The sequence below is a fragment of the Hoplias malabaricus genome, chromosome 5 (assembly GCF_029633855.1).
Source record: "Hoplias malabaricus isolate fHopMal1 chromosome 5, fHopMal1.hap1, whole genome shotgun sequence".
In the NCBI taxonomy this organism is placed as follows: Eukaryota; Metazoa; Chordata; class Actinopteri; order Characiformes; family Erythrinidae; genus Hoplias; species Hoplias malabaricus.
This window is the reverse complement of record NC_089804.1, coordinates 7,310,514-7,337,229: the sequence shown is the minus strand read 5'-3', so window position 1 is coordinate 7,337,229 and position 26,716 is coordinate 7,310,514. Positions and strand designations below refer to the sequence as shown.

Sequence of the window (26,716 nt, the reverse complement as noted above, 5' to 3'; positions counted from 1 at the left end):
AATCCACTTTATACAACAAAAAAAGGCCAGAAAAAAACATAAGTAAAAATAACAGACTGAGCTAATTGATGCAATGCTTTGTTAATCAGTGTATGAAGTGATGAAAATAAGCCACATTCTCATATAATTTATTTTAATCATAAATTTACACATCAGATCTTAAAATAGTACTCAAACTCATTGACATTATGACAAAATGAAACAACATTTCCCAAAGGTATACAGCGTCAGAGGAAATGAGTCCACGCTGCTGTCTTGCACCGCTCTGTGCAGTGAACCTCGACACAGCTTACTACATAGAAACACGTTTCCCGCACCCCAGTGGTTTATACAGGTTTATTTTGGTGTACAGTAAGAATAATGTTATTTATTACTCATGCAAACTTGTCAGATAATACACCACTAAAAGTGCTTGAAAATCCCCTGTGAGTACTTTTAGGTGGAGTAGAGGCATATAATCATAATGAATCATTTGAGCTGTTTAAATTGTACAGACCAGCAGTGTGTAAGTGAGAAGTTGAAAGGCAAAAATTGGCATAATTTTTTTTTTTTTTTAACACATTTCTGGTTTTTACTGTGACAGTTTCAGCCCCCCCCGCCAACCCCCACCCGCCTAAACCCAGCTGCCGCAAGTGGAAAATTCACTCTGACAAAACAGGTTCTCTGCCATGTCAAAAAAAACCAAAAAGGGGAAGAGGAGGGTCTTTCCTTTTGTCGCGTTAGCAAGAGGCAGCCAACACTGACAAAAATAGCCTGGCGAGGTAGACACTACTTCTATGAAAGAAAGTAAGAGAGAGAGAGAGAGAGAGAGAGAGAGAGAGAGAGAAAGAGAGAGAGACCACCCTTGGACACAGAAGTGAAAATAGTTGAACCTAACTCATAAAAAGGGGGAAGGAACGTCATTTCAGTTGAGTCATCATCTACATCAAAAAACCCTTGTGAAAAAATAGTAAAAACAGAAAGCAGTGACCTAAGCATTCCTGATATAAAAATAATATATTTATTCCTGTTTGAATGCCTACAAAACATTCTAAAGAGAGTTGGACAAGATTTTACTTTCATCAACCGAATCATAATTTGGTGAATGAAAACACAAACAGATCTAATTTTTAATGTTTTTTTATGTTTTGGAGGTCCTACACTCCTGTATTGGGCCTTCATTGTCTTATTTGGCTCTTTGATCTTTTCAAACAGAGAGTCACTAATATTCCTGAAACTCAATGTACTGAGACGATATCATTATCAACTGGAGCAAGTGTTATTAAAGTGCTGAGTCTCACGTCGTCCTGGCTCATAAAGGACAAGACCTCTTTTCTGGATTGGCTTTTAAATCTTGATGATTCCATCATCTGTTTAAGCGCTCCTAGTCTATAACTGCCTCAGTCCCAACATTTCTAAAACATACTGAAGGTGCATTTTTAGACTGAATATACATTTACAAAAACAATGGGGGGACGGTGCAGTGGTGCAGCAGGTAGTGTCGCAGTCACACAGCTCCAGGGACCTGGAGGTTGTGGGTTCGAGTTCCGCTCCGGGTGACTATCTATGAGGAGTTTGATGTGTTCTCCCTGTGTCCGTGTGGGTTTCCTCTGGGGATTTCCTCCGGGTGCTCCGGTTTCCTCCCACGGTCCAAAAACACACATTGGTAGGTGGATTGGTGACTCAAAAAGTATCTGTAGGTGTGTATGTCTGTGTTGCCCTGTGAAGGACTGGCAATACTCCAGGGTGTATTCCAGCCTTGTGCTCAATGATTCCACGTAGGCTCCAGACCTACCGCAAACCTGAACTGGATAAGTGGTTACAGATAATGAATGAATGAAAAAACAATGGGGCTGACATTGTAGAACTTCAAACATTACTAATATTGTGATTGTTTGCCAGCTTTTAATTTACAAGGATTATTTTACCCCACTACACTTTCTGCTATTATTTGGAAGTCGTCTTGTATAAGGATGAATTTAGAGAGTGCAAAATGTAGAAAAAGTGAGAGAAAAAGGGTCAGAGAAAAACCATGTCCGATTTTAAGTATTGCCACAGCCTCAGGTCCACCACCCATTTCCTGATTTGCTGAAGATCTAGTCAGAGACAAGGCTCTAAGCAAACTGAGGTCTTCAGAAGCTCCTAAGTGCTAAGATTAGATGTGGTTTGCGTTTCTTTCCTGTGTGATTTGCGTTAGTCACATGACATTCGCTTTAACAGCACTGCATCTGAGGGCCAGTCCTTTTGTATTTTTTTTTTTTTTTAAACAGAGAACAGAAAGTCCACTGGATAATGGGCTTTCTAAAGATCCACTGATTGAATCTGTAACAAAATAAAACAAAGAAAATTAGTATGGAATGATGGGACATCAAGTGTAACAGGAAACAAACATATTGCAAACAGATATTGAATTTACTTGAACCTATGAAAATATATTAATCTTAAAATACAGAGGTCTATCCCTGGAATGAGTTGGAGTTGCTTATGTGATCTAAGCATTCAACATTAGTTCCTTACCTTACTAGATTTCACAACGAGAGGCTATGTATGTTCCAACATCAAATAAAACATCAAAATCCTCACAGACCGTGAGTCATGGTTTGAACCTACAAACCCAGGACCCTGGAGCTGTGTGACAGCGACACTATCTGTTGCTCCACCGTGCCGCCCCCTTAATCTCATCTAAGTGTTTTCTGTATGTTAACTTGTGAATTACCCTGAATTGAACACAAATAGTGTTTGAAAGAGAAAGAGACCTTGGTTCAGCCTTGTTCTGAGTCTCCGTGGCTGAAACCCTGTGGCATCACCATCAGCCTCATTCTCTTCTCCATTAGAAGCCTCCGGGAAAGAACTGAGCCGGAAAAACAACACCAGAATATAAAAACATACATCAGTGCATGGGTGTGTGGAATATTAATTAATTAATTAATTAATTAATTAATTAATTCATTTATTCATTCATTGTCTGTAACCGCTTATCCAGTTCAGTGACATGGTGGGTCTGGAGCCTACCCCAAATTGTTGGAACCAAGGCAGGAACACACCCTGGAGGGGGCGCCAGTCCTTCACAGGGCAGTGTGTGGTTAAATAATAATTTGAATTAATAAATGATTCTGTTAAAGTATGAATTAGTTTAATTTATGAATAAATTGTTAGAATAGGGCAGCACGGTGGCGCAGCAGGTTCGATTCCCACTCCGGGTGACTATCTGTGAGGAGTTGGTGTGTTCTCCCTGTGTCCGCGTGGGTTTCCTCCGGGTGCTCCGGTTTCCTCCCACAGTCCAAAAACACACATTGGTAGGTTGATTGGTGACTCCAAAGTGTCCGTAGGTGTAAGTGTGTGAGTGAATGTGTGTGTGTGTGTCTGTGTTGCCCTGTGAATGACTGGTGCCCCCTCCAGGGTGTGTTCCCCGCCTTGCGGCCAATGATTCCAGGTAGGCTCTGGACCCACCGCGACCCTGAATTGGAAAAGCAGTTACAGATAATGAATGATTGAATGGTTAGAATAGTAGATAGATATATGGATACATGGATAGATGGATGAATAAATGAATGACTGGATGGCTGAATAGATGGATGGATGGTTCAATAAAACAGTAGACTGATATATGTATAGATGAAGTGGTTACAGACAATGAATGAATGAATATGGCAACAAGTCATGGACTGGTGATATGAATAGATGGACAGATGAATGATCGAAAGGTTAATGAATGACCAGTATCCTCATACCTTCATTGTCCTGACCTGGTCTCTTCCGCGCTGTGCTCTGGTTATACTCCTCCTCTTCCTCTTGTTCCTGGGGACTGTTGCTTTGCTCTGTGTCCTGTTCCTTCTGCAACGGCAAAGCGTTCACAGTGCATTAAACATTGTAAGAGACTATATAGATACAGAGATAAATGGGGTTATACATTAGTATCATGTAAAAAAGTTACCTTCGCTGCAGTTTTTAGTGATTCCAGGACCACGACTAAGTAAATAAACAGAGACAAACATTATTTATTATGAGATTAACAAACTGAGAAATCAGATTTCATAACTACAACTCGGATAACACTTTACAAAACAAAACAAAAACAAAAACAAAAACAAAAAAAGCACTGTCCCAAGCCAGTTACCAGGCTGCCTTACTATTCTGAGACAACCAAATCAAAGTAGGGTTTTCTGTAGTTCTGTAAATGTTCATTAAATGCAAGATTGTAATGCACAATTTTAGTGATTAAATATCATTTCAAATTATTGACTTTGTACCAGGACGAAGTGAAATGCTCAGAGTGGGGATCTTCACGTTCCCTGAGCATTCACCATTTTCTTTCTTCTCTTTTTCCTCTTTCTTCTCTTTTTTCTCTTCCTCCTCATCCTCCTCCTCCTCCTCCTCCTTTGGCCTTTCCCATGTCTCTTCTTGCTGAGAAAGATTGCAAGAAAGAAACAATCTATTAGTAACTGTCTATTGTATAATCCAAATATCCACAATCCTCTCTTGAACACATAGATAGGAACCTATTCTACACCTTTGGAAAGACCCCTGTTTGAAGTTACAGAGTAGAAACAGAAAAGTTTCATTATGATTGATCACACACAGAGAGAAAATAATCTGTAGTTCTTTAATATATTAGCAGTTTCTTGCTGAAGCACATGCTGCCAGATTCCTGCTAGAAGTTACTTCCAATAACCAATAGAAGTGCATTGTTAAATATTTTGTAAAAGGGTTAAAAAAAAACACACATTAAAAAATATTTATTTAAAAATGTATGTGAGTAGTGGGAAAGGCTGACCATACATCCTCTTTTTCCCCACACGTCCTCTTTTAGGGACCTAAATAATGCATCAGACGGGGAATATAAAAAGTCTGGGACTCAGCTTTGGATGTCTGCAGTCTTTCACCCTGTCCCAATATGGCCCTAAGCCCTAAATCCACCCTAGAAGTGTTCACTTTGGTGATGTTTGATGACGTTGTTGAGGGGTAAGCCAAATTGTTCAAGTGAGATACATTTGTGCCACTTCAGCTGTGAACATTGCTGCTGCTTAAACACCATTCACTTTGGTGTGCAGCTGAGCAGGACTCAACAGGCTGGTGCTTTACTAGAGTCTTGAACAGAAACGTGCTGAAATGTTTTAAAATAACTTTTCACAATCCATTTCTCTATTATTCATGTGACTACATATTCTGTTCCCTATTTTACAAAACTGAAAGTCAACTAGTCGGTCCATATAACACACACAAACACTGCATCTACACTACACTGCATCTGAGTGTTACTGATTTTCTGATGAGTAATTTACATATGCACAGCTGTTTTGTTTAATTTTAACATTACATGAAAACAGGCAACACCTATGGATTCATTTAAGAGATTGAGCCATCACTCAACATATCAAAAGAAGCTGTGACTTACATTACACGCAGCACCATTTTATCAGTCAGACAAATATAAAGAAATGTAAGTATTTCTAAATATATTATTGGCTCCCAGTGATGCCCTGTTCCTTTATCAAGTAGATATTAATATTAATTTTGTCTTTTCCTGTTATGATCATGAATTTTCTGCTTTAAATGTTGGTAATTTCAACACAGTTTGGTATGAACAGAATATCACCAGCTATCCATGATCATACACTGTCAGGAACTGACAAGCAAAATTCTTTTTAGATTATTTGTAATAATTTTTTAATTGGGTGGCACAGTGGCACAGCAGGTAGTGTCGCAGTCATACAGCTCCAGGGACCTGGAGGTATCCTCTCGGAGTTTCCTCCCACTGTCCAAAAACATACGCTGATAGGTGGATTAGCGACTCAAAAGTGTCCATAGGTGTGAGGGTGTGAGTGTGTGTTGCCCTGTGAAGGACTGCTGCCCCCTCCAGGGTGTGTTCCTGCCTTGCGCCCAGTGATTCCAGGTAGGCTCCGGACCCACCGCGACCCTGAACTGGATAAGCGGTTACAGACGATAAATGAATTAATAATGAATGAGTTCTTATTCTTATCCACTTCCCGCCAAACCTTCCATCCAAAGCAGCAATGGGCCCAATGCCAACGCCCTGCCCTAAATATCTTCTTTTTGAAAACCACAATATGGTCACCCTAAATATGCATACATTTAAATGTATGTGTCAGTGCAGTTCATGTGACTAAATAAAATATTATTGTGATGTGATTGAGTGTTGTTTTGGATACATATTTTAAAAAGTAGTATGCATGCCTTGTCTGGTTTTAAAAGTAGGTTTGTCTTTTAAAAGCAGCATTCATACTTTAAAATGTAGCATGTAAACTGTGTAGATTTAAAAAATGTGTAGTTTCTTTCACAAGAAACAGGCATAATACACAGAGAGTCTAACGATATTAGAATATCTAGGCATATAGCTGCTGGATGTATTAAGAAGTTCCACATTAGGATTATAACTAGATTTATTTAAGTAGCTTTTGAGCGACTACTGTTTCCTAATCAGTTTTGTTTCCCTTTTATATACTTTTATATATCTCATCCTCAGTGGAGGGTGCTCCAACAAGCTTGGGTGCTACTTCACCCCATACTAGAATCACCACCCCATGGACTAGAATCTTTTAAACACATTAAGTATGATCTGACTACCTGTGGTTTAGTGTCTGCTGTCTGCGGATCACTCTGAGGACTAGAGGCGTACTGAGCCGAGGAGGGCGAGGAGAGTGGAGCGGGAGGTGATGAGGACGAAGAAGAACACGATGCTATGTCTCGCTGCTTTTCCGTCTCAATTGTCTGTGCTTCATTGACTTTGGAGCCCCCCGCACTTGACAAGTCTAGAGGGGTCTCCTCTTCCCTCTCTCTGAGATTCTCCCCAAAAATTCTCTCAGGCTGCTGTGCAGGACCTTTCCAGCTGGGCGACGATATGACCGAAACTGTGGTTCTGCCCTCTCTGCTATCACATGAGTTGGAGTGACTCCTCTGGGGTGAACAGACCAACTGATCTGACCATGGTCGTTGGTGCCTGGTCCCTTGGACTCGCAGACGAGGCTCCAGACCTCCAGGAGGACTGACCATGCCCGAGTAGCGAGGCATAGTGGAGGTGGAATCTTGGTTCACGTTCGTATGGGCTCCACTCCCCATTGTTGCCATAGTCATCCAATCTGCATGTTCAAGGAGGGGCCAGCGGAGACTGGGCGGAGCTGTCTTGATTGGATAGGGCCGGACAGGGATAGACAATCGTTGTCGACGCTCCTCGGGCGTAAAGGGATTTTTCTTCAACAGATGGAGATGAAAAGGAAGGGACGGTGCAGTTGGAGATGTACGAGGTTCCAGGGTGTCCACACTGACCGCCCTGTGGGGAGGAAATCAGGAATTAGAGGACACATCTAAATGATCCTTCCTCTCTGGCAGGCTCTTGATTATGTATTCTCTACTGTGCTCAGCTGTCAGCTTTGTGGGGACACCCTTGAAAACTTAAATTTTAATATATTAGATTTTAAGAGAAAAGTGAATATTTTGAGAATTATGTCAATACTTTGAAATTAAAATCATTACTTCAAGAATAAAGTTGTAATTTTTGAGTGTAAAGTCATAAAAATTTGAGTCCACATTTTGAAAATAAATTCAGTATTTCAGTAACAGCCCACCTGCTAGGCCACTCCAGGTCACCAGAGGGAGACAGAGTATCTCTTCAGTAATTAAAGGCCAACAAATGACACCTGTGTGTGCCTCTACTTATGAGAAGCTCTCCCCAGGCCTGGTACTGCTCTCTTTAGTGCTGATAACAGGTAAAAAAAAATCTCACAGTTTACTCTTGGTTCCTGGTTCTCTTCAGTGTTACCATTTCCCAGATTTGACCTTTCCAAGCTGTGCTTGTTAGGACTTCTCTGAATTCTAGATTCTCTTCCTTCTCTAGTTTTATTCTTGGTTGCTCTCATTTGTTTATTTGATTTGAGGGGAAAAAGGATTTAGTACGATGGGGTTTTAGAGCCACTGAAAAAGAAAAAAAAATAAGATTCTGAGAATAATGTTGGAATAATTCTGAGAATAATGTTGGAATCATTCGCTGTACGTGTAATGGGGCAGACACAACCACAGTGTAATTGAGGAATGCAGTGTGTTGCTAAAGTCATACAATGGTATAGATATTAGGAATAAATACACCATTCGCTGCCACATCAGGACCAGATTATGATCAGAATTTTAAACTCTGAATCATGCAAGAACCCGTTTATTCAGAAGAGGACATGTAGTTTTACAGGATACAATTAATGATCAAGAAAATGATGGATCCAGAGCGAGTGAAACGCCGTCGTGCACACGAGGCTCCGACGCGTTACAGCTCATGGACTCATACAATAAACTAAAGCTGTATGCATCGCAGTCAGGGGCTGCACTGACAGGGTTTAGTCGTCATGTCGTGTGGATGAATTTAATAGACAATTCTGTTCACTTCACTGACTGCTTCTTTCACAACTCACTCTATGGCACCCAGACTGAGTCGGTCTCTTTCTACATATTCTAATAAATGATAACCCAGTGTTTCTCTAAAAATTCTGACTTTGGAATTATACTGACATTTTTCTCAGAATTATTCAGACATTATTCTCAGATTTCTGACTTTTTTTATTCTCTGAATCATATGTATAGTTTTCAATGTCATGGCCCTAAAACTTGAAATTTAACGCCTCTATTAAGTTTCCATTTTTAATCTGTGCTGAGTCAGTCAATGGCTTCTCCCATGACAGTTCTTTCTCTCCCTCTATTCTTCAGTTTATTCAGTTAGTCAGAGTTCCTCCCTTGGTTAACTCTCCCTCCTTTCTGAACCACAGCCAGAGGTGCTTGGGGTAAATAGTTGATTTTTATTCAAATTGAACTGCAAAACACCTCATAGAAAAGCATTACAGATTACTCACTCATTAGGTATAGAAAATGATTTTGTATAGTGAAAATTTGTATTTCTCCTGCTTCAATTATGATAACTTTTGCTTAGTATTAAACGGCCATTTTTATAATCATTTAGACCAGTGGTTCTGCATTTTTAGTCCAAGTAGCACCTGCCCTTAAACAAACCACCAAATATCATAAGTGCATTTTTGCATGGTTTTATTGCATTTATACTTAATTTGCAATGCTTAAGTAATTACGAAAGGGTACAGAGAATACAAATAACTATAGACTGAAATGCAATGATTTTAACACAATTATACATTTGTGAGAACATATTCAGATTATGGGAACTGAGCATTTTAAAAGAAATAAAACAAGAGGTAAACTTTCAGTTATGTGCTTGGTGCATGCTGGGGTTATTAGGTCAGGAAGTGGTCAAGGTGGTGTAAAACAGTGTTTTAGGGCTCTAATGATGCTAAGAATAGCCCTGTTGCTTCCCTTCAGCTGAGTGCACAGAATTCTCAGGCTTAGTCTCACCTTGTTTTTCTCATTTCTATTTTGCCCCTTTTGTAATTAAGTTTAAATTGTTCATATCTGCCTGTAGCCTTTGTATATGCTCTATAAGCAGCTGAAACTGGGATTTCTTTACATGGATTTCACAGGGGGAAAAAATACTATGTGATTGGCAATTGTTGTTGTTATTATTAATACTAGAGTTTCCATAAAATGACAAAAGTACAGGAGAATGTTTGAAATATGAATTACATTTGTTACAAAAAATATTGCTTAAACTAATTAGCATACCTAATACATACTCATGTTTAGGAAGCTTAAGGAGATTTAAGGCAATGTGACAACTTGATTCACCTTCCGAACATCCCTAAGATTTTTTTTTTTTTTCTTTTTTCCCTGTGCTGTCTGAAATATGTACATTATTGTACATTCTCTTGTTCCAGAAGAAAGATGAGTATTTGTAGTCTTGCATTATTGATAGTCCCTTTCTTAAATTCCACACAGTTTAGAAAAGGCACATCTTGAGATGTTTTAAAAAATTTTAAATATAGATACAGACTTATGCTATGTGCAGCTTCTGGATCTTACCTCCTATCTCTCCATGTTGTTAGGTTTACGGAGTTCACAAGAGTAGGAAACTTACTGGACTCCTGAAATGAATTTTTAAAATTCAACAGTGTTTAATCAATACTTTCTTTACCACTGCATCAAATGCAAAACAGATATAGCAAAATGGACTCTAGACTCAAATTAAAAGTGACAGTAGAAAAATTCTGAGTGATTTCTATATAGTCAGATGTTTTTGAACACCAAATAGCTACTGAAATGAAGTGAATCAATATGGAATTTGATTCCATGTAGGCTCCAAACTCAACTCTGAACTAGATAAGCGGTTACAGATAATGAATGAATATGTAGTTTGTCCTCTCTTTTGATGCGATACGTGGTTCGACTTTTCTTAAAAAAGCTTTTACAGTAGCTGTTAATGGATTAAGAGGACATTAGGAAGGTCAGGTATTGAAGTTGCACAGTATATTTGAGATCATGTGAAAACTGAGGGGCAGCCATACCCCTCCCCTCTTCTTGACGCATGGAGCCCATTATGAAAGCATGCATTCATTAAGCTTATTTAATCTCCAGAGGTACTGTAAGTATGTAATGAAAGCACTGGGCTGTGAAGCTCCATTCAGTACCCTTTTCACATGCCTTCTGTGATCCAGAACTAAGTATCCAACATTCATACATTTGGTGTTATATCTTCCCAGAAAAATAGAAGTAGAATAAAACTTACAAATTACTTACAAAAGGAGAGGTTCCACTCCATTCTTTTATTAGTTTGTGTTCAGATCCTTTATCTACATATATACATAGAAAACAAGTATTTATGTAAGTGAAACCACAAATGCCATACTGCGGTCTTGGGCACAGATTAATCAGCCATTACCTGATGCCTCCTTTCTGTCCCACAGCGGCTCTGGGATTTCACCGTGTTCAATCTCGCGCTTTACCACTGCTACTGATGTGGTGGCGCCTCCTACTGGCGACTGCTCAGACTTCAGCACAGAGGTCATCCGGGCAGAAGGGTCAGGGGAATGCTTGACCTCTGGGCTTTTGGTTTCCTCTGGGTGACCGTTCTGCTGCCTAAAAAGATGGATGAAATACTTTAATACCTGCCTCTGTACTTGTCCTAAGCCCAGAGGGTCTTGTTGTAGTGCACATGTTTATCACCTATTAAAGGGTGAACAACAAGCTGCCGGAAGCTTGGAAACACACTCCTAACTTTAGTGTTTAAATACATGACCCTCAAAACAACGTCTGCTTAATCCTGACCTAGAAAAAGTTAATGATTCATGGGTCACAGTATCCAAGTCCACCGCCTACCTGGAATCAATGGGTGCAAAGCTAGAACCCAGGCAACAAACACACACAGATATGCACACATTTATGCCAGTGGACAGATTCATACAGCCCATCCGCCTATCGGAATGTGATTTTTGGACTGTGGGAAACCTGTACAGACACAGGGAGAGCACACCTTACTTCAAACCAGCAGAGACCAGTGATGGGGCTTGAACCCACAACCCAGGACTCTGGAGCTAAGTGTTAGCAACGCTGTTGCGCTACCATCTTACTACATTTGCTAGCTACTTTATGCTATTTGCTAAGTTATTTTTAACCCTTTTTTCCATGTTTCAATGAAGACTATGTCTATCCCAGCTAACAAGATAGATCTGGGCTGATTCTGACTCGGGCTCGGCACTGTCGGCTAGCTGCGACTCGGCATGAATGCGGCACCCTGTATCTGGCCCAGTTTCGGCTGCACGTTGGCACTGTCGGCTGGCGAGGCGATTGCCATTGCAGCTAGCACACTACACTGTATTAATCGTATGTGGCCCACATCTAAAAATAAAATACTGATAACTGTCTGGAAACGATGTAAAAAATGTTAAATAAACAGAATCATTATTTTAACTTGTTAAATGCCAATGCCAAATGACTGAGACACGAACGACAGAAATTATACTCCGGTAAAGTTGGTTTCATATTCGCAAATTCAGATTTCTTTCATCAATAATTCTCCAACGGTGCATGCAAATGACTTAATACTTGCAAAGTATTGTTTTTGGGATCCAAGACAAGCAACTACAACTCAGTTTATGTCAGAAATGTTTGCCATTTAAAAAAACACGAAATAAATATTTTTTTCTATGGGCTGCCGCCATCTCCGCGAGAGCTAAGGGACTACAAACTACACTACACAGTAAAAACGAAGGTGACGAACCTCACACGATGTATACTACATCTCTTACCTTGATAAATTTAACCATTACTGGCCCGTAGTGATGTGTTTTTGAAAAATTTCAATAGTATTTGATACTTTGATATTGTTTCTAAACAAGTTGAATTTAATCAAGTACAACCCACATGACATACTACACCTCTTATTTTGGTCAATTTAAGCATTGCTGGCCCATGGTGATACATTTTTGAGAATAAGTTTCAATTGAGCAGCTCTCACCGGCCTCAGGGAACAGCTTCATTCCAAAAGTATTTTAAATAGCTAACTTGTTAAAATACTCATGTACCCAAAAATATAAGGTTAACATCCTAAATGTTATGTACGTTATTCTATCAACTGCTATATGTTACATATGTAATCTTGAACCTTTTTTTCCCCCCAAATGACAAACTTTAGCTAGGCTAACCTGTTTCTCTAGCTAGCTTTTTTTTCCTGACATAGAAAATATTTAAATGACAATCGCTCATACATGAGTTATTTTAATTTGAGTAATTATGTGGTTTGATGGCATATTTTACAAGACGATGTGAGCATTTTTGTGGGTTTTTATGTCACACAGAACCGCATACCTAAGTATCAATTTCAATAAAATAAAAATAAAACTGCTTAAACACTTTAAGAAGACAAAGTAATAAGTAGGTTAAAATACATTCTCAATCTCAGTGCTGGTTTTTGGTGTAATGTAATGTTTTAAATATATAATTCCACATACACTAATCCTTTGGGCTAGTGATTAATGGGTTGAAGGAGGTTATATTGAAAGCAATAGAAACCTATTTACTGAGAGAAAAATAAACAAAAGCATGTGAAGTAGATTATTTTTGGAGCTGTGAAGTTAATTCAATTTTTCAAAATTAACTATGAACATAAACTAATTCATTTTCTTTATGTAAAAATGGACTGCATTAAGAAAACTGCTGGGGCAGTGAAAAATGCAGGTGGGCAGGGAGAAAAGCAGACAGGAGGTTAATTTTAAGTTATTTAGTTGAGATCTTTAGCATCAGTTGTAGCATAACCCTTTGTACTATAACCTGATAATGTTTTACATTTGAAGATCTGTAGTTAATGAATTTGCATGCATAAACAGTTTACAGTTTTTCATTAAAGACTTTTAAAGAAAATATATTGAAGGGAACAGAACATGTACATAATCTCTATGTTTAATTATAGAGCTGGAATTCAACAAGGAGTACAACTAAGGTGACCTCACTTGAACATTCTTTCACTACACTGCACATCCTGAAAATCCTTGTTGTCCAGGCTGCCAGAGATGAGGATACGGCTGATATTTTCATCATTGTTGAGGGCAGTGAGTTATTGACAATGTGTGACAACACAGCAGAGGCTTGCTAACTGTTGATGGAACTGATGTATGCCATGAATAAGTGTCAAATATGGACTTCCACACATTTGAGGAAACTCAAACTGTTTTAAAGTACCTTTCTGCCATTTTTTAAAAACTTTTCCAAACCTGCTTAAATTATTTTTGTATTTTAAGCGTTTTGTTATATGGCCTTAGTGTAGTACATAAATGACATTTCTAAAGAAAAGTCTGAATGTAAATGGCAGTTCTTAGGGTGTAAAACCAATTGTTTCTTTGGAAAAACAGTATTTGAAAGTTAATTGGATTTAGGAAATTGACACTGCCAATTTCAAATTTCAATGCCAGCTACAAATGTATTTTCTATTTATTTATTTTTATGTACCATTTGTATACACTGCAATTGCTGTATGTTTACATTGTTTCAAGGTTGTATGAAAAGGACACTTACTGATATTACATTGTCAGATGTTGTCACTGTGGTGGTACCCTCAGTTGTACATATTTGTACATTTAATCAGGGAACATAATTATACTATAATTGTAGATTTTAAAATGTGTTGGTTTCATACACCGTGTTTCATCTCCAGGACTTTTATTATGTGGCAAGCTACCACATTTCTAAAGGGAAAGCTAAGCTAATTAGGGCTTTGAAAATGTAATCTGGCAAAAATATGGTATACTATACAAAAGCATGCCCTAATTGTGTCGTTTTTACAATTCATGCATTCATAGCAGTGCAAAATTATTCTATATGCTGTTGCATAAATACAAACTCACTCTATCCGTCTGCGCAGCCCCTTCACCTCCTCTTTCAGTTTCTCATTTTCTTTCATCAGGGCACTGACCTCTGTCACTGCCGGAGGAGGAAGCCAGGAAAATGAAAAAGAGCAGATTATAAGGGAAGTTATTTAGAGAAGCTGATGGTGGGAACGCACACTTGAGGGGGCACCAGTACATCACAGTATCTGCCCCCAACCCCCCCCCCCCCCCAACACACACACACACACACACACACACACACACACAAACGCCCTAAATGCTCAGTGCTGTTTTCAGTCAGAATGGATGGTCCCATTGTTGCACTGCATTGTCAGGTAGTGCTAAACATTTAAGGTCTGCTTCATGACCACCTTCCCATTGGAAAAAAAAACTTTGATTCAATATGGTGACTTTCAAGATGGCGGCCATGTCCTGGACATAGCCTAAAAGATAGGTCCCTTACCCGTTACTTGTTGGGGCATTCAGATATGTCATTTTCCCTTTCGAAAGGATGACCTGTGACTTTTGGATCACCCTGTATTTGTATGTAGTTTTTAAACCTATTTTACCATACATGCACTATTGTATTTCCTGTTCTCACATTTAACTAACCAATTTGTCTTAACCAGTTTGTGTGTTTGTAATATTTGAAAGTAGAGATGGTTTGTAAAGGTGGGTTCTGAAAGTGTAGAAGGAGCTGGACTGTTGAATGTGATGGGATGACTTTCCAGTGGCGAGGTGTAGATTAATAATGCTCACTCACCAGTGCTGTGTAGGTTGGATGTGGGAATAGACAGTGATCCAGCTGAAGATGAACTGAGAGTACCAGTAGGTTTGTAAGATCAGATAAAGAATTAGCAAGGCTAATAAATGTTTTTATATGTGTGGAAAACTACTTTGCACTGAATGGGATACAGGAAGCCAGTGTGGATGTTGGAGAATGGGTGTATGTGGTGGTGGAACCTTTCGTGAATGAGAAGACAAGTGTTATATTGGTATCTTACTCAGTATAGAGATGTGCTGCAGGCTCTGGAGCTGAGAGCTTTCATAATCCTGCTGTCGCTTCTTTGCCACCTCCTGTGTGACTGTACACCTATCACACAGACCTGCACGCAGCCTAAACCAACACACAGTTATACATCATCAAGATTAAGACCACTCCTATTGGTAGAGACTAGTATTGATAATCTCATAACAATCATATCAGTCTGGGATATACTGAGTGATAAGCAAGTAGTGGATTTGCCATTTATCTAACAGCATCATAGGCAAGTGGTCTTAATGTTTTGGTTTATTGGTGTAGACAAACACAACAGACAAACTCATACATGTTTTCCAGTTGTTTGATGTTATCTGTTAGTATCCTCTGCTGTTCTTTCATCTGCTGATTTTTGTTGTACAGCTCCTCCAGTCTCTTTCCATCACTACAACAGAGCACACAGTGACATTATTCATTCATTATCTGTAACCGCTTATCCAGTTCAGGGTCGCGGTGGGCCCAGGGCCTACCTGGAATCATTGGGCAATACACCCTGGAGGGGGCGCCAGTCCTTAATAGAGCAACACAAACACTCACACATTCATTCACACACTCACACCTACAGACACCTTTGAGTCGCCAATCCACCTACCAATGTGTGGTTTTGGACTGTGCACCCGGAGGAAACCCATGCGGACATGGGGAGAACACGCCAACTCCTCACAGACAGTCACCCAGAGCAGGAATCGCATCCACAACCTCCAGGTCCCTGGAGCTATGTGACTGCGACACTACCTGCTGCGCCACCGTGATGCTACAGTGACATTAATCTGCAGCAAATTAGTCATCTAACAATAACATCTTAGTTGTGAGGTGAATCATTTTTACACCAAAAAAATGAAAAAGGAAATTATTTTAATATAAATTGCATCTCCCATGAGCTATCGAATCAAACTGCTTTGTAGTCCCTGATTTAAGCAGTAAATCTTATGAGTGTGTCCCACAAAATTGTGGCATACGTGTTTTAAAAAAGACTCTCTTCCAGGACACTAATTGTCAGTAACATAATTTTTATTTTAATAACATGAAGAACCATAGGAGAAAATGACTGATTGATTCTTTTTAAAGCAACAGGACTCTGAGCGGGCAGGTCACGACTGAAGTGCCCTTGAGAAAGGCAGCTAACCTCCAACTGCTCCCTGAGTGCCGTGGCTAGGGCTGCCTACCGCTCCGGTCATGTGTGCTCACTGCCCCCTTGTGTGTTAGTAATTGTGTGTTTCACTGCACGGATTGGGTTAAAATGCAGAGTAAACTTCAGACATGGATCAAGATGGCTGTTGCTATTGTATTTAGCTTTGTGCTGCATTTGCCCAAATTGATCAACCAAAAGAACAAGTCTGAGAGAGAAAAGAGGATAAAAACCAGTGAAGTCAGACCTTAAATCTCAGGGCAGTGTACTACTTGTACACTGTGTGATTGAGACTCACCAGTTCTTCTTATTGGTCAGTTCCATTACCTTCTCTTGCCATCCTATTGGAGGAGAGAACAACAAAATATATCGGCCATGGGATTTAAACGAAAACAGTATAAAGCCAACATATTAAATGCTTTAACTTTATCTACATTTTTAATTGTAATTATTACCTTAAAAATAATTTAAAAAATGGATGCTGGCAAAAGATTCCAAAAAATTAGAACATGGCATAGGTTCTAAACAAGTGAGGCAATATTGCTTGGTTAAAAATCCTGTGACCAGTTTTATGGTCTGAATAAGTCTAGGCTTGTCACTGCAAATCCAGGGAATCTGGTGCAATGTCTGTGCATAAAGGGGAAGTTTGTGTGGGAAAAACAGTACATATCTAATGCCTGTGACCTTCAATTCCTCAGATGGTGCTGCATTAAATATTAACATGCCTCTTTGATGGATCAAGAAAACATTTCTATTCTGTTAACAAACCCTTTGTGTCACAGATTTTTTAATAACACATTCTTTAAGCCAAATAATAAAACAGCCATCTAGATTGTTACCAACATAAAAAGCCAAGTTCTGTCATGGAATGGGGATGTTTTAGACCCATGACATGAGTAACAGGCTCATTGGCAAAGACACTGCTGCTAAATATGTATTACTTGTCCTACATGCCTGAGTAGTTTTTTCTGATTTAAACACTGAAGATTTAGAGTCACGTCGCAATAAATTTCTAGTGAAGTGTGACTGGGCCTTGTGTATTTTAATATGGTTAGCTGTGGCCTCCAAAGGGGGAAGAAAAAAGGTTAAACCTCTTTAAAAGAAGAGCTACAGGGAATTGGTTTGTAAAGTGTCTTGTGAGTGATTATTAAGTGCCTGAATAATAAGAATTGCATGGAGAAAAAAATCACAAATATTATTGTGAATACTGGAGGGGTGCAGTAGCATAAATAGTGTACGGTGCATATATTCAATCATTCCTAATCTCACCTTCCACTTCCTGTTCATGTGTCTCCTTCAGCTTATGAAGCAGTTCTGCAAAGTTTGATACAGCCATCTGAGAGAGAGAGAGAGATTGGAAGATAGTCATATAAACATGAATTATGACTGTTGTAGCAAAACATGAAATCATGATCACAAAAATCATTCATTCATTGTCTGGAAGCGCTTATCCTGTTCAGGGTCACAGTGGGTCTGGAGCACAGGGCACATGGAAGGAACACACCCTGGAGGGGGCGCCAGTCCTTTGCAGGGCGACACACACTCACACATCACTTTTCTCGAGTTGCCAATCCACCTACCAATGTGTGTTGTTGAAACAGGAGGGTTAACTCAGATGTATTTTTAGGCAGGAGTTCACGGTGGCTTTGGAATGTGCATAGAGCATGTTTAATTGTATAAGCATTACACTGTATGTATGTGAATTTGTATTTGAACAATTGCTATCCTCTGTTCCAATATAATAAAAGAGCATAATTAAAAGGAAAGATTATGTAAAACAGTGGTAAAAATGCCACTGTCCCAACTTTTTTAGAGTGCACTCTTATTTTGCCCCTGTCCCAAGTGTGTTGCGAGTATCAAAACAAACAAACAAATAAATAAATAAATATCCCGATCCCATTCTCGAAATGTGGTTTATACGAGGTATGTTACATCCTTCTTTTAAAAAAGTTGCCATCTGGAGATACAAGGATTTGTTCTGACAACATTGACACTGTATGGAAGTTCTTTAAGTCACATTTATAAACATAGTATGCTGAGTAAACATCCATTGACCAGTCCTTGATTTTAGACACATGAAATAGACACGATAGAGTTACTATCTGTCTCTGTCTCTCTCTGACAGACAGTAGAACTGGATGTGTTTGATCAGGCAGTTGGATGTTTGTTTGGAAATGTGATCTGATTTTCTGAGACCTAAATTTCTCAATCACATTACCCTGCCAGACCAGTCCAGTCTAAAAAAACACACACACATTTCCAGGGAATGTCTGAGATAAGATCCTGTGTCATATTTTTATCTGAATGGTATTGCATTAACACTTACTTATGTGTAGGACCTGGTTTCATAGCTGATACAACGGCTGGTAAGTGGGCATACTGTAACCTGCTATTGTCTTTTTTGTTTACAGCTTATACTTTCAAATGTAAATAGTGTGATAACATTCACAGTCTCTCTTTCTCACGCTCTTCTACCTCTCTCTCTCTCTCTCACTCTCTCTCTCTCACACTCTCTCTTTCACACACACGCACGCACACACACACACACACACACACACACACACATAAATAAAGTTATGCCTGCAGCAGTGTGGTAGAACCAGTCTGTCTAGGTCAGTTTGTAATTGTTCCCAATATCTCCTCTATAATGTTTTCTCTATTTCACGAAGTTAATGCTAAATAAACAAACACTTAGTGATAGATTAATTGTGACCTGATATTCCTTCTTTACTGCATATAGAGTTGATTAGCCAGTTCATATTTGCATTGTTTGTTTTACACTGATGTTACAAGGCTCTACGTGGCTAAAATGAAATGGAAGTGTATGCAAATGACATAAATCATATTTGCCTCAAACCATGTCAAGTTGTTAAGTTAAATGGAACCTTTACTGTTAAAATATTGAAGTCTGCATTTGATGTTCGATACTATTGGAACTTGTTATATAAAAAGCATAGTCATTTAGTATATAAAATAGTATTACAAATAATCATTCTAATTGTAGGTTAATATTGTTATTGTCTTCAAATGCATTGTGTCCAAGAGCATCTCTTATTTGCTGCGGTACTTGACCACTGATGTTTTTGGGACTTAATGCCATCAAAGTCTTAGTTATGTTCCAATATCTATGTTCCTTTCCCCAGCAAAGTAAGCTTTTAATGTATCGAAGGAGGCTAACCACCTAAAACGCTACTTTCAGAAGAAATGTTCAAATAAGGAGGCATCTACAAATAAGCTCAAATATAACATGCAGTCTGGGCGGCACGGTGGCGCAGCAGGTAGTGTCACAGTCACACAGCTCCAGGGAGCTGGAAGTTGTGGGTTTGATTCCCGCTCCGGGTCTATGAGGAGTTTGGTGTGTTCTCCCTGTGTCTGCGTGGGTTTCCTTCATGTGCTCCGGTTTCCTCCCACAGTCCAACAACACACGTTGGTAGGTGGATTGGCGACTCAAAAGTGTGTGTGAGTGAATGTGTATGTATGCCTGTGTTGCCCTGTGAAGGACTGGTGCCCCCTCCAGGGTTTATTCCTGCCTTGCGCCCAATGATTCCAGGTAGGCTCTGGACCCACCGCGACCCTGAACTGGATAAGCGCTTACAGATAATGAGTGAATGAATGCATGACCTACTGATCTTCTAAGTAAGCAATTTTGCATTTAGTTATTTTTAAATAATTAAGAAAATATTTCAGTTTGATTCATACATTTTATGTAGGTCTTAACACCTTTTGATAATGTAATATCTATGAAACAAATGTTCAGACATACATCATACATAATGTGCTGCATTGTGAATTTGCCCAAATTGATTAGTAAAGTCCTTAAAACAGTGGGTGCTGGTATGTTTTCGCATGTACATCTTTATGTACTTTAGTCACACGCAGAGTCTCTAAATGAGGATCCAGCACCTTTTGGCTGCTGTTTTTTAGCATTCTAATGGCATATGGTAAATTTGTACATTCACCTAAACAGATACCTGAGAGAGTGGGTGCTTTATATAGTTACTGCTCACAGACTGTACGTGATAAATAATGCTTGCTTGTGGCAAAAGATATTACTGATTAATACTTTCTACTGCTGTGTTATGAAAAGACCGAATGTTCTTTGCTGTTGATAGTAAAAAATCTAAATAACTACAGTCTATCTACTGTCCTAGCTATTGTTTACTGTTCTGTCAATGAACACAATTTTTAATTTCCATATCATTGATCTTCAGAGAAAGCCTGTAGAATTCAGATTTTTCTACATTTTTTGGACATAATTACTCTCCACATTGTGAATGAGCAAAACTGTAAGTTCAAATACATGGAATATAACATGACAATTAATTTACATTCACCTGCATTAAAAGTTAACGTTTTTACCTTTATTCCTGAGGATAAACATTGTTTTTCTGTAGACAGTAGCCGTATGAATCTGTACTTTAATGGTTTAAAACCTAAATACAGTTTATTATGCTGATACAAATATCAGTGCCATGGGTTGTTAACGTCTTTAACATGATAGCTGGGACAGGTAAAGTGCCTTTATTGTTTCTGTTTACATTCGCATTGCCCGTAGTGTGCATCTTCCAGTTAGAGATGAGGCCAAGGTGTTCTACTGATCACTGGGTGGAAATGATACCAGTAATTTAATTCCTTATACTATTATAGGACTTACGTCCTCTCTAGATATTCCCTACTGTCTGAGCTCTCTGACTACTCACCAGATTTGACCGCTGTGAAAGAAGGCTGCATCACAACTCCTGGAGTTGTGGGTTCAAGCCCTGCTTCAGGTCACTGTCTATGAAGAGTGTGTTTTCCCAGTGTCTGTATGGGTTGCCTCTGGTTTATTCACACAGTCTTGGAACACAGGTTCGTAGGTGATTTGGTCATGCAAACGTATCCATAGATACGAGTAAATGTGTGAGTGTGTGGTGCCCTGCTGCCCCATCCAGTGATTAAGGGTAGGCCCCGTGATCCTGATGGTTGACCACAGGATGAGTGGTTACATATATTTAAAGGAATAAATTCACAAAAACACAGAATATTGATTTTCATGAAACTCGTCTCATTAATTTTGCAGACATCTGCACTAAATAGTGCTCGAGTCAAGGTGAGCTTTTTCCATAAACATTTGTATAAACTGAGAAAACGGGTTTGGCAAATTTGCACTAGCACGCTGAGGGCATGCCTTTGGGTGTGGTCCATATTGCCCCCCTCCTCTTCTCTCATTACTTGAAAGCAATTTAAATTTAATGGCAAAACACACACATCATTTGTATATAAGTAATTTTCAACGGTCAGTTTTATTGATACATTTACAAACGAGGTGCCATAAAGGGATATTTAAATCAGCTGTAGATGAGTCACTTTTGGTTCCCAACCTACCATGTCTATATGAAGAAATTTTAGAGTTCATTTACTCTTAAAGTTTCTTCAGTCCATTGAGGATGAACCCATTCACCTCAATTTTTAATATGAAAATAATGCTTCTCAATTTACGCAATATATCCAAAAATTTAGAGAACCCCCTCACAGACTCTGAATTGTCCACTCACAACTTGCATAAACATGATATGAAATGGAGCACACATGAGAATGTGTATGTCCGGCACTGTGGAGCAGAGGACCTGCATTCTCTGGAGTGATGGAATTCAATTCAACACATTTCGGGTGAGGATGGAGTGGTAAATGTGATCCAGAAATAATCACCCAACATCTACACCTGACCTTGTTCTCCAAATTGTATGCCTCAAGTTCTCACAGATATGTGGAATGCTTTGAACTGACCCTGTGTGAGAGAGACAGGGTCAAACTACACTTGATGTCATAAGAAATGTTGGATGAGCAGGTCCTACACACTACTTCACTTCAGGTCTAATCACATGTTGTCCTAAATATGAATGGGTGAGTATTACTGTGAAACTGAAATCATTTAAAATGTATGTAACATTATAGTTAATATATATATATAATTTTTTTTTAAATTATATATATTTAAAACGAACTTCTCTGGTCATTTATAGGGTGTGTACAGACCCAACTAGACTTGACTTAACTAGTTTAAAAAGATTTTATGACTTGTTCCAGCTCTTTCTTTTTTTTTTTGCATTTGGAGGCTTTCCCCCTCCCTCCCTCTGCTGCATGTTGGGATATGTCAGCAAAGTGTCCCATGTTACAGTGCAAGAGCAAGAGGGAACCTGCCTCAGAACTCAGAAATTAACCTATCACACATATACACACTCGCACACACACACGTACACACTCACACATGTACACATACACATTTACGCAAAAATAGAAATTAAATGAAATATGCATGAAAATATGCATAGTAGTACAAAGAAATTGTGTCTCTGTGTGTACTCCCTCCACAGCAGTGAAAACACACACATATTAGCGAACTACAGTGAGCACACACACACACACACACACACACACACGCACACACTTGGAGCAACGGGCAGCCATCCCAGAGCCTGGGGAGCAGTTGGGAGGTAGGTGTCTTGCTTGAGGGCACCTCAACCATGAATGATGAGGGAGGAGACATTGCTCTTACTTAACACAAGAGGCTGAAACTGTTGACCTCCCAATCCTACTTCTCTAAACTTACTGCCAGAGCTGCCCCAAAAATCACTACATACATCAAAACCCGTACATAAATAATTCCATTTGTAAATCTTGGAAAATGTAGAAGATAGAAGGCCCACAGTTGGAAACCCCAATTACTTAGGATTTTATTGTAATATTTAAGCTTGGTTTAAATAACGTAACAAACGTTAATTTATTCCTTCATTTTCTGTAACCGCTTCATTCTTGTCAGGGTTCAGGTGGGTCTGGAGCCTGCCCATAATCCGGGGGCTCAAGGCCGAAGAACCTGAAAGAAACTAACACAGACATGCGGAGAACCCACCAAACTCCTCACAGACCATGACCCACAACTGCAGGACCCTGGAGATGTGCAATATCAACCCTGCCTCTTGCAACACTTTATTGGAAGAAGTGCCAATCACTCCCAGTCCATGTATGGGAACTAAGCTGCAAAAATATCTCATTGTCAAAGAACCAGTGCATTTATATATTCACTGATCAGCTGTAACATTCAAATCATTGCCTTGTTTCTACGCTCACTATCCATTTTATCAGCACTACTTACAGTATAGGTGCACTTTGTTGGTCTACAATTACCAACTGTACTTCACCTATTGCTCTCCATACTTCATTAGCCTATTATTAGTCTTTATTAGCAGGTATTAGCTGGTCATGGTTTGACTTGTTCTTGTGTGTTGTGCTGGTATGTGTGGATTTCGCCCACTCACTGGCCACTCTCAGACACACATACCTTTATGGTCCAGTCATTGAGGTAGTGTCAGAGAGTGTAGCTCATCTGTTATTGCACTGTTTGTGTTAGTCATCCTCTGATTAACAGTTTTTAAAAATCCAGAAGCACTACTGTGTCTGAGCCACTCGTACCAGGGCAACTTACAGTAAAACACCACCACTACATCAGTTTCTCTGCAGTGACACTGAAGAACAGGGTTAAAGGGGCTGTTGTGAATGGCGTGAATGGTGAATGGCGTGATAAAACTGACCATCAGTGCAGAAAAAAGTCATTTACATGCTATTGTAACATGAACATTTAACATATATTGATCATATACTTTATATATACACTTGTTTAATTCTAATAGCATTAAGATAAGCTTTAATAATGAAAATAATCATGTTAAAATGATTACTGAATAAGAGTATGAAATATAGGCTGTGAACAATAATAGTAGCATCTTTCTTATCACATAAAGAGTAAAGAAGTCTGCTAAAGTAATTCCTGTCCCTTTTAGTCCACTCTAACATTGGGGGCTCATTTCAGCCACTGTTCCTTTGTGCTTATGTCAGCATTTCACCTGTTTTTGTAAACTGACAAGTGAGATCAAATCTGGTGATTTTGCTGGTCAGCCAAAGTGCCCCACCATGCCTACTGAGCCAGTCACAAACAGATACCCCACAGTGGTCATGCTGGAATGTGGAAATAAACCATGAAGCACAAAGTTTATGGAACAGTGGACGAGTGGGGTTTTTTATTCCCTGAGATTCATTAATTTTACTATTTTAAGGAACATTCATTCATTATCTGTAACCACTTATCCAGTTCAGGGTCACAGTGCCTACCTGGAATCATTGGGCACAAGGCAGGGAATACACCCTGGAGGGGGCGCCAGTCCTTCACAGGGCAACACAGACACACACACATTCACACCTACGGACACTTTTGAGTCGCCAATCCACCTACCAATGTGTGTGCTGTGGGAAGAAACCAGAGTGGAGGAAACCCACACAGACACAGGGAGAACACACCTACTCCTCACAGACAGTCACCCGGAGCGTGAATCGAACACACAACCTCCAGGTCCCTGGAGCTGTGTGACTGCGACACTACCTGCTCCACCATGCCGCCCTAGAATTAATCAGACTGTTTAGATTCTGTCTTTTAAACTGATATGATTTTTTTCTTTATTCAGTCTGATTGGTGTCAACTGTGACTTATTTAAAAAAGTAAAGCTGAAACACTCCTTATAACTTCAGTGTGAAGGTTCAGGGCTAAACTGATGAATGCATGGTTGTAGGTACATAGCACTGAACAAGAAATGGGTTGTTTCACGATTGTAATCAAAAACCTTTTACAAAATTCAGAAGATGTTTCCTCACCATTCGTTACCTCTCCAATCTGTTTACGCTTGACACTGGTCTAATGTGTTTGTGAAGGCCCAGTGTTTGTAAATTAATGAAAAAACAAACTGGCTCAATCCAGTATGCTAGTCTCTCTCTCTCTCTCTCTCTCTCTCTCTCTCTCTGCTAATGGCAGAGGTGTCTGGAGTATTTTTAGACAACTGAGAGAACTTCAAACATTGAGAAGCATGAACCGAAATGAGGATATTGCTCTATTCCTGCTCCATAGGTGGGTAATATTGACTTATATTAGCTTTTTCAGATCACTTCAGATGGAAATAACTCCAGACTCATGAGACGGCTACCTGCATTACTGACAGTGCTACAAAACTAAACAACTTGAGTTACAAATGAGTTTCTGTGGTAATTCAAACAAAAACCTTACAGACAAGTTACACTTCATCCACGTTCAAACAACAGTTGTTAAGTTCCCTCAAACACACATGCGAAGCTTAGAGCCGCGTTTCCCTCCAATTGCCTTTAATTAGTATGATATTTTCACATATGGCCTCAAATTCTCATATTTAATATAGGACTTTCCATAACATGGGCCCTTTAAGGCAGGGGACACATAACCAAATATACACATTCACACAGGTCCACAGCACATATATGCATGTGCACACATGCATATAAGAACACACATACTTAAGTGACACAAATCATGTTTGACTTAATCATGTTAAGCTGGAAATGATTTTAAAACTAAAAAGGCATGCTAAACTGTACTGAATTTAGCTAAATATGCCTGGAGTACATGTACATGTCAATATTTAAATGACTCTAGGTAGGTAACTTGATTGTTCTTCTGATACCAACTATATACAGATACATGAGATACACACTTTGTCACAGCCCCTAAGGACTATGACTATGAGAGATTCATAAACATTCTTGTTGTATAGAGTTCATGTTCTCTGCTCCACGTAGTAAAGAACCGTTTGTTGCACTAAGATAGGTATTACCCTTGAGATGTCAACAAACTGTATGAAATGAATGAACATGAATTGTGTGCATGCTTTTGGATGAATCAGCCTCCAGTTATTCTTTTTATACGCACTGTTAGCAAAAGGTTCTATTATAGTACCTTAATAAATAGGTTCTAATAGGTGTGTGTGTGTGTGTGTGTTCTTTTTTGTAGGAACTGATTGCAGGTATTCTCAAGAACATTCTGGTGTTGCACAATTAGTTCTGGATTACAAAACACACTCCAACTCATCACATAGATATTAAATGGTGCTCCATCATGCCAAAGAATACAGGTCCCCTTAAACCATGCTTTTATATATACAGCACCCACTTAAACTGCAAGGGCCTAAATGTAGTTAGAGAATCATTTACAGCAGTTAACACATGAAGGAAAGATTAAAAACAGCATAGTATTAAATACACAGGGTAATTATCTCTGCATCTTGTCTTCCAGTGAAGTGAATGCTCAACTCACCCTTGGTGCCAGCTTGTGAAACACAACCCTCAGAGACAACAGCTGTCTACCAACTTCAGTCCTTTGCCAGCCTCCGTGACCCCCCCGAACAGGGTCACATTAGACATCCAGTTTTATCAGAAGAGAATGGGGTGAGAAACACAGACAGAACGGAACAAAATTAGGAGTTCTTTCTTTCACCCTTTTCTCTCCTCTCCTCT

General features: G+C 39.2%; 1 protein-coding gene across 1 annotated transcript; it reads right to left on the bottom strand.

Moving 5' to 3' along the window:
* Window positions 1-154: 154 nt before the first annotated feature.
* On the bottom strand, window positions 155-26,716 carry rbbp8l (retinoblastoma binding protein 8-like). The gene is made up of 15 exons (XM_066671991.1): window positions 26,517-26,716; window positions 17,639-17,705; window positions 16,668-16,710; window positions 15,530-15,625; window positions 15,206-15,318; window positions 14,220-14,295; window positions 10,763-10,959; window positions 10,621-10,673; window positions 9,907-9,968; window positions 6,565-7,267; window positions 4,230-4,383; window positions 3,914-3,948; window positions 3,711-3,813; window positions 2,736-2,830; window positions 155-2,301 (listed from the first exon to the last, which is right to left on the bottom strand). The coding sequence occupies exons 2-14, from the start codon at window positions 17,703-17,705 to the stop codon at window positions 2,742-2,744; spliced, it is 1,791 nt and encodes a 596-aa protein (XP_066528088.1). The 5' UTR covers window positions 26,517-26,716; the 3' UTR covers window positions 155-2,301; window positions 2,736-2,741.

What these genes read in the sequence shown, in the direction of transcription:
- rbbp8l (XM_066671991.1), bottom strand. Translation starts at nt 17,705, where the DNA reads ATGGCTGTATCAAACTTTGCAGAACTGCTTCATAAGCTGAAGGAGACA. An exon ending in GCAGCACATCTCTATACTGA is followed by an intron (nt 14,296 to 15,205) that starts GTAAGATACCAA and finishes CTCCTCCGGCAG; the next exon opens with TGACAGAGGTCAGTGCCCTG. An exon ending in GAGCATTTCACTTCGTCCTG is followed by an intron (nt 3,949 to 4,229) that starts GTACAAAGTCAA and finishes TTATTTACTTAG; the next exon opens with TCGTGGTCCTGGAATCACTA.